Below are 8,780 nucleotides of genomic sequence, written 5' to 3'. Positions count from 1 at the left end.
CCCACCCTCCATCCCTTTCCTCTCCCTCACTCTCAGCTCAGCCAAGCTCATCAGGGGCTCAGAGTGTGAAATGATGAATCTGTATTTATGGGGATGGAGTAATTACACAGCTAACCTCTGAGGGAGCCCAGGAGGGCCACAGGGCCTCTGAGCAGGGTGCAGGGTGCTCAACCTCATTAGCACTGGCCAAGTGTGTGTATGACAGAGTGTGTGACAGAAGAAGTGTGTGTTTTTATAGAATCAGTCTGAGGCAGAGTTGCTGTTTTGATTGCTGAGCCCGTCAATGAGGAAGCACCACATCCCCCTATATTCATCTCAGACGTGAACTCGCGTCCCTCCCTGCAACACTAACTGATCCCAGGCCTGTCTGAATACACGAGTATAGTGCTCTATTCTTCTCCTCCCGATATTTGTCATTTTTCCACTCCACCTCCATATCTCTGCGATCTCTAATCCTCTTCGATCTCTGTCATTACCTTCAGTCTCCTTTATCTTGGCGCTGAAAAATATTCTCTGCTGACTTCCGGCGATAATCAGGGACATTCCTCGCTGACCTGACCGAGCATATCGAAGCCTCTCTGCCCACATCTGCGCGCCAAGAAATGTCCCGACAGACACTGCGAGTCAGCTGAAGTGTAGAGGGGGGGGAGAAAAAAAAGTGTTTCTGATCAGTTCCAATAATATTTCATTGAGGTGGTGCATGCTGACCACAAAAAGACACGCAGGCCTGTCCACTGCACGCACGTGCACATTCACAGGTCTCCTTCTCTGTTGACACAGTTAAATCACACACTTTCACACTCGCCAACACACGCACGCACACACACACATGCGGACGACCTAGGCTAACCAATGCACTAATCGCCTGCCCCGGGCATAGGAGGAGCCTGGTGTTTAAGTAGGCTGCCAATCAGTCAGTCAGCTCCACATCCAGAAGCTCCTGCGGCCAGACGCGCGCATCACTCCGCACTCGAGGTGCCAAACTGCAGCTCTGACACAAGAGGAGAAGCTTGGCTTTTTTTCTTTTTTTTTTTTTAAAGGGGGTATGTTGTGATTTAGACAGCCCCCTTCACCCTCCTGTTCTTCTTCCTCTTTTTTTCTGGGAATCCCTACTTTCTATCTTTTTTTTTTTGCTCTTGCATTCCTTTTTTTTGCTGTTACTTTGACTTTAGGGGAGATTTACTGCGCGCGTTTTTCCCCGGACATGTCTTTTCCTCAGCTGGGGTACCCCCAGTTCCTCAATGTCTCCCATGAGGTGTACGGGAGCGAACGGCCGGCCTCCGCCCGGGAGGGAGGCACCGAGGGCGGCGTGAGCTCATCCGCCACAGCCGCGGCTGTCGGCTCGATGCTGGGGATGTACGGGAGCCCATGGGCGGCTCATAATTACAGTGCCTTTCTGCCGTACAGCGGAGCCGCAGACCTCGCCCTCATATCCCAGATGGTAGGAGCTGATAGTTGTTTCAGGAAGGTGTTAATGATAACGATAAAGTGGCGTAATTGTTGCTGCTGTGAGGCTGAGCTTTTGTTTCTTTATCTTTAATGGGGCAATGAACAGTTTACTCGGCGATTAAGTCCTTTAAACACCGATTGTTCGTTTTCTATAGCCTCTTAATCGTATCAGCTTTATAAAGTTTATTCCATCGTAACAATTCGTCGCTTCTGGTTGAAATTATACATACTTGGAGTTCTGATTTGGCAAGAAAGTCAACGAACTTTGAGAGCTTAAGAGCACATTTTAAGGTTCACTTTTAGTTTTCTTCTCTAAAGATTTTCTGTGTATAAAATATTGTATAAATATTTAGCAGACTCCATCTGCTAAATATTTAATGCCGACGATTAATTAACCTTGAGAGAAAAGCACGTTTTAAAAAAGCCCAAAGACCAAATTTCTTCCTTTTATCAAAGACAAAAAAAATCAATCAATAAATGTTTTGTTTTATATCATCATATAACACAACCAATTTTGTAAATTAAAATATATAAATATATATTAATGGGTGTTTTAATTCTGGGTATGTATTCCTGGTTTTGTTAATAATTTCATATTGATCCTCTTTGATGGCAAATTTGTTGAAACTTCCATTTAAAAAAAATATTTTCTACTCTGAAACTATCAATTGAGATGTTGGCCGAAGAGGGAAAAACTTCCAAGACAAGCCGCTCAACAAGTTGCCACCTCTTTTCTCCCAATAACATTCCAGGGCTCCCAGTATGAGCTGAAGGACGGCCCGGGCTCCCACCCAGCTTCCCTGCCTGTTCACGCCGCACAGGGCTTCTACCCATACGGCCAGTACCCGTACGGGGACCCGGCGAGGGCCAAAACGGCCACCAGGGAGACCACCAGCACCCTGAAGGCCTGGCTGCAAGAACACCAGAAGAACCCGTACCCCACCAAAGGAGAGAAGATCATGCTCGCGATTATTACAAGGATGACACTCACACAGGTGTGTGTGTGAGTGTGTGATGTGTCAATGAGTTTCTAAAACAAAATGAGCGCTAACCAGGCGCAACACCAAAGCCCCTTTTTGGTGGGAGTCAGTGCATGGTGATAAAACAGAAGTAATGATTGTTTTAATATGTTTAATCCATTCAAGCAAACCCTGACACAAAAAGTGCATTGTCTTTTTTACGTTACAATGGCTATTGCGATAATCTAGTTGCCAGTTGTGTGACAGACACTTGAGGGGGCGCTTTCACAGAGACTTTCAAAAGTTTCTCCAGAATTCTCATCTCCAAACTTATAAAGATTAAAGAAGAAAAAAAGGAGAAAACTTTTGGCTCTAATGTATATTTTGGGTTTTGAGAATCTCATCATTTAATTGTAAATGCTTAAAAACGTCTATTTAACTATTTAAGGTATCTACGTGGTTTGCAAACGCCCGCAGACGCCTCAAAAAGGAGAACAAGGTAACTTGGGGCCGCAGCGCCGAGGACCGGGACGGCCGCATCTTCAGCAGCGATAACGAGGACGAGCCCGGCAAGAACGGCAGCGACGACGAAGATGAGGAGGAGGAGATTGATTTGGAAACCGTCGACATCGAGAGACCCGAGGAGCAGCGAGCCGGGGAGCAAGGCTCCGGGAAAGCAGAGGGAGAGCCAGGTCTGTCCGCCAGAGAGCAGGCCTCGGAGCCCAAGAGCTCGGAGAGCAGCAGGACGCTTTCTGTGGAGGCGGGTGTTTCCCTCTCGCCCGGCGGAAAACTCGCAGCGGATCGTTCCCCCAGCAGAGAGGAGTGTCTGAGACCCCCGCAGAGCAAACCGAAAATCTGGTCTTTGGCTGAGACCGCCACGGCCCCCGATAGCGCTCTCAAATCCTCCCCCGCGGCCTACGCGCATCACGCGGCTTTGGCCTCCGCCAGCCACCCGGCCTTACTCCCGGGTCATGGAATATACACATGCCAGATTGGCAAGCTACACAACTGGGCCAACGCAGCTTTGCTCAATGCCAACTCCATTTTGAACATGAGGTCACTCCTCGGAGGTGCGCCCGCGGGACACCTGCCTCTCCATGGCGCAGTGCCGGCTGCGCGTCATGACGCACGGCCAGCGGCTTGCACGGGAGCTTCGGGGACGGAGGACGACAGCGATGTAGAGTCGACAGGAAGCTTCAGTCCAAAAAGAGATGGTATGATCTACATGTCATTTGCTGTTTTTTTTTTTTTTTCCCTTACCGGCCTCCGTAGTGTTAGCTGCACCCAATATGACAGCTTGGTAAAAATGAAACAAAACAATCGCCTGCAGGACAGTTTAATTTGAAAGTGAAAATTCAAAATAACTTTTTTTCCATGTGGCCTGATTTGGTTTTTTATTTGTTTATGATTGTTTCACACAGATGAAGAGAGCGACCACAGGCCTGATTCCCTGAAGTCCTCGTTTCAATTGATCACCGACAGGTAAACTCGCCCCCTTTGAAATCAATTTGCCATCATCACACAATCGACCTCGGTATCTTCCAGCGCCTCTGCTGCCAAATGAACCTTAAAGCAGAAGTAAATACTGTTACACCTGACAGGACGGGAGGCAGACCCCAGCACATAAATCATGGGACTGAGTCCCCTCTTTAACGCCCCGTCAGGCACACCGTCCAAGATACCCCCTCCTCCATCTCCCCCTCCTCCTCCACTAAACAAGGAGTTTATCGCCACCTATGTCATTTAAATAATCTGCCACCATTTATTCACGCCCCCTCAGTGAATGAAGCTAATGTATGTCAAAGAAAGCTCCGATAGCAACATCAGGAACGAAGTGAAGCGTGAAAGGACATGAAACAATTTACCTAAAGTAATTTTTTAATTTGCATAAGTGGAGTTTAATGTTGTTGCTTTCTTAGATTAAAATCTCTTTGAATCGAGATGTGATTTTGAAACTGGGAATACAAGAACAGTTTCTGAAAATGTTGCTTCTGTAAAATTTCCAACTGAAGGACCCAAATACTACTGATTTCACCTCTGATCTCTGTTTTTTTTTAATTGTGTTCTCTTTCCTCAGACCTCACCACGGGACAGCAGCACAGCGAGTTCTGACAACGACATTATGAGAAGATGAAGCAAAAAAAGAAAAAGAAAAAAGAAAAAGATAGGAATAATTTTATTTAATGGAGAACAGTTAAATGAAGGCTATTTTTCTGAATGGGCAACCTGTCATAGTATTACTGCTTAGCTTCTACATTCAAAAGAGTTGTTTTTGTCAAAGATTTGCTTATGTCTCCTTTGTGTCTTTCAAGTTTTTTCCTCTGCTTTTCTGTTGTGAGCGGACTGAAAATTGTAAATACAGGATATGAATTTGTCTTTAAAGAATATATTTTTTGGCAACTAAATAAATGTCGTTACAGTCATTTATAACTGAAACCTTTTCCCCCTTAAGTTTGATTGAAAACGTATCTCTCATGTTCCACCAAAATGTACAGGTATGGGAATATAGGGGCAAAGAGGGGCTGAAGAGGTGACAGTGTTTTTTTTAAAAGCAAACACCTGACATTTAATTTCCAGAAAATGTTTAGTATCTACTTAGTAGCAGATCGAGTTTCTGTGAGGTTAATTCACATTATATTACATCTGGCAGATATTAGTTCAAATTTGGTGTGAAGCCCCAGAAGATTGAAAATTTAGGTGTAATTCTATATTAATATTAACATATTACGCTTATCAATTGCAATTCATTTACAACTGACCCTTTTGACCATGTTTCCAGCTTGTTTCAAAGTCTCCTCACGAACGGGACCGTACAGTGTCAGCCCGTTTTCACAAGAAAAATCTCCCCATTATTGAAAACTGCACTCTCGCCAAAACTCTCGGAAGCCACTGCAAACGCTGCGGAAATCAAAATTGAAGATTTCCAGGACCTTGTGAACCTGCGCCTGTGCTTTCAGCCGAGGCCTCCTTCCTTTAATGTTGGATTATACCCCCTCAGTGCCACCACTGCTGCCTCTGAAATATGGATCAGACGGCCAGGAAAGGCCAGCAGCCAGTATGGGGGCGGCAGCTCAGGGGGAGGTGGATGGGAGGGGAGGTGGGGTGGGTTTGTGTGTCACTCTGTGGCATCTTTAAAGTTCCAAAGACAGTAAAGAGACAAGATGGTGGGGGGTTTTAGCACTGCTATTCGTGAGGGTTTCTCAAAGCTTATGGTCTCTGTGCTTGGTTAAGAAACCTACCAAGTGTGCTATATAAATTAGGGTTGGCTGGCCTCTTAAGGGGGATTTATGGATTTATGTACAGATACAATTCTTATTTAATTGGAAAATTTAACACAGACACATTTAAGACTTTATTGGTAACCTTTAAAACTTTGTTGTTTGCAACTGTTAAGTGTAGACTTAATTGTGATAGTCCAGCGCTGATGGTCGAGTTGCTATGGCACGTTAACCATGTCCATGTGGCCCATAAAATATCAACTGTATGTCAAACTTTAGTTGGTGACTTATTACTGAAGTATAAAGTACAGTAGGTGGTCAGAATTATACTAAAGTGTCTGCAAAGTTGCAAAAAAAAAATTTTCTCAGCATGTCAATAGCTCTGTTCTTAGTTTGATGCTTTATCAAGTGTCCATAACAAAACAGGAATTGACATTTGAGTATTTGATTTAATTTTAGATAAACTGTAGGATAAGACTAGTAAAGTTGAATTAATTACACAAATGATGATGTGAAAATGCATCATGCGCATGAAGACAAAGAATCAGAGCCACCAGGTTTATGGACCTGTAGATGTGACACAATGCTGCCACCTTACTCTCAGGAAAAGTAGGACAGGATACTACCATTGGAACTACAAGTGACACGGAGACTGCACTTTGCAAAATTTGCAAATATGTAATTTGAGTTGAAAGACTCTGATGTCCATTTGACCACTGCGAAACTCATAAAACTACGAGTTTAGTCATTTTCAGACAATATGGAAATACACGCTTTTCACAAGACAACGATGTTGATTCATACTGATGATAATGGAATGCAGATAGTATTTAACTATTCTACGTGAGATTCATCACATCACAAAGTTGAATAGCAAGTTTACCTATCAGTCTTTGCGGCCTGCTAGAGTTCCAAACTGAAGAAAAAAACTAGTGTTCATGTCAAAGTAATTGATTTTATCTCTATGGATGTGATTTAAGAGGTTATCTCTAAACAACAGTCTTCTCTGATATCACTAAAAAACAAAACAAGCTATTGCTGACGTTAAAACCAGCCAATTAGCAGTCTAAGCTAACATCGCATTAGCTAGCTTAGCTGAGGATATCCTCACTGTTAGCTTTTGGTGCTAAAATGACTACAGCAGCAGCAAAACATACTTTAGGTGATTGAGTGACCAGCATAATGCACAGAGAAAGTGCACTATGCGTCGGTGATGTTGAAGGGGTTCTGAATAGAGGAATTGTGTAAAGGGAAATTGCCCCTAGCTGACATTCCCTGAACAGGGAGCAGGTGGTAAGGAGGGAAGTTCATCTACGCCGTAGAACAGCACTCATCTTATGTCTCACATTGGCAAAATTGCTCTTTAGAAAAAGACCTCTCATGGTACACACAAGGGTGCTTTTCCTCAATATTCTGCATGTTTGTCTAATCTCTTAAACTAATTATTTCAAACTGTTGAACATATCCGGCCCAGTCTCACAAGGATATATATAAAAGTATGAAAGTGAACAGTTGTTGGACAAATTGGGTTGAATTGGACTCAAACTTGATTCTTATTCTTGACTGTCTATAATATAATGCCACCATCCATCCCTTTCTGACTACTTATAAACATATTTGAAAATATGTGATAGTTTCATAATATCACATTTCTGACAGTTTCACGGAATGAAAAACATAGTCACCTTACAATGCGCAAAGAAAAACAAAGGCATGTAACTTTGAAAATGTAGCAATTTTCCCTACTTTTTGAGCACATGTGACATTTTCATGCAATGTAGAACACGGGCATGTTATGATTATGAAAGGCCCAGAAAGTGCATTCACTTTATTAACTTTCTTTATTGTGAAACAGCTGTTTTGCACTATGGACCGACATCACTAGTTCACATTCATGTGTGAGACTGTCTTGACGTGCCATTCATCATCATATCATACTTGTTAAACCTCCGTATCTGACAAGATCAGTATTCAAACACGTTCCAGAGAACACAATTCATTTTGAAACAACGAGTTGGTGCACATTTTCTTAAACGAACAAAACTGAAAGTTTAACATACAGTGTTATCATTACATCAATGCATGACTTGCGTTCCCTCATTTTGACACTGACATCCGCGACAGTTGTCCCTTTCTCTTTAAAGGCACATTTCAAGAAGTACGCTTATCTGCTTTCTTTTTGAGAGCTGGATGACATAAAAGCACAAGAATGAAACAAATAACGCCATTTTTTAAAATTCTGATTTTATATGGATTAAACAAACACAACATAAAATGCAAATGCGTCAGCTGGGCAGACATATTTATTAATTTCTAAATTTACTTTTGCTTTTGGGCAGAGCCAAACTATAATGCGCTCTAATATAAGCCAACAGGCAGTTGATGGCGCTTTCATTGTGATGCTGAAAAATGACTTTAAACCTGCTGTATATGTATGAGGTGCGGGAAGAATAACAGAGTCTGATATATTTATCCCTCTATCCCTCCATCCACCTGCCTTAACGTTCACAGAGAAAGAGCCATAAAATGAGATAAAAGGAGCAAATTTGAGTTTAAAGAGAGCAAATGAGAGAGAGAGAGAGAGATGATGCAGTGAGAGCTCTCATTGATGTTGGAAACAACATGGAAAGAAGCCAGACACTTGAGGCCATTTTCACTTCCTCTGCCAGCACTGACAGACTGCCATCAGCGCCGCTGAGGAGAATATCAGCCACTCTTTCACTTGCACACACTTTTCTTCTTCTACACTCCATCCCAGCCAGATCGTGCCACTGTTCTTCCAAGTACCCAAACAATATGTTATTCTTTCAAAGTTCGATATCAATGAGCTTAGCAAGATGGAGCTGAAAATGACATCAAATATCTGTTTAATCAGTTACACAGCGGGTCCAAAATGTGTTTTGTTCCGAACGGAATGGAAAATTCTCGCAGATCCAAACTGTGTTTTGTGTTTTTTGGCGAGTGCTGCTGCAAACTTCTTCAGAGTGTCAGGTTTATGCTCCATGTTGGTTCTTTGTTCCCTGAGGTACCCAAAACTTTTCAAAATGTAATACTGGTGCATAAATGTTACAAAAAAAGAAAAAAGCCCAGCAATAATCTATTAAATACCTGACTCTCTCTAACAATTTTTATTTTTCAATCAAAAAGGACTTCA

The 8,780-nt window shown here is 42.7% G+C and overlaps 1 protein-coding gene across 1 annotated transcript; it reads left to right on the top strand.

Annotated features, from left to right (window-relative positions):
* The first annotated feature begins 953 nt into the window (after positions 1-953).
* On the top strand, positions 954-4,766 carry irx1b (iroquois homeobox 1b). Its single transcript, XM_075449587.1, has 5 exons — positions 954-1,441; positions 2,202-2,444; positions 2,857-3,622; positions 3,830-3,890; positions 4,486-4,766. The coding sequence occupies exons 1-5, from the start codon at positions 1,205-1,207 to the stop codon at positions 4,532-4,534; spliced, it is 1,356 nt and encodes a 451-aa protein (XP_075305702.1). The 5' UTR covers positions 954-1,204; the 3' UTR covers positions 4,535-4,766.
* The last annotated feature ends 4,014 nt before the right edge of the window (positions 4,767-8,780 follow it).

This window comes from Odontesthes bonariensis, chromosome 18 (assembly GCF_027942865.1).
Source record: "Odontesthes bonariensis isolate fOdoBon6 chromosome 18, fOdoBon6.hap1, whole genome shotgun sequence".
Taxonomy (NCBI): Eukaryota; Metazoa; Chordata; class Actinopteri; order Atheriniformes; family Atherinopsidae; genus Odontesthes; species Odontesthes bonariensis.
The sequence above is the reverse complement of the archived record's forward strand: the minus strand, read 5'-3'. Positions and strand labels throughout refer to the sequence as shown.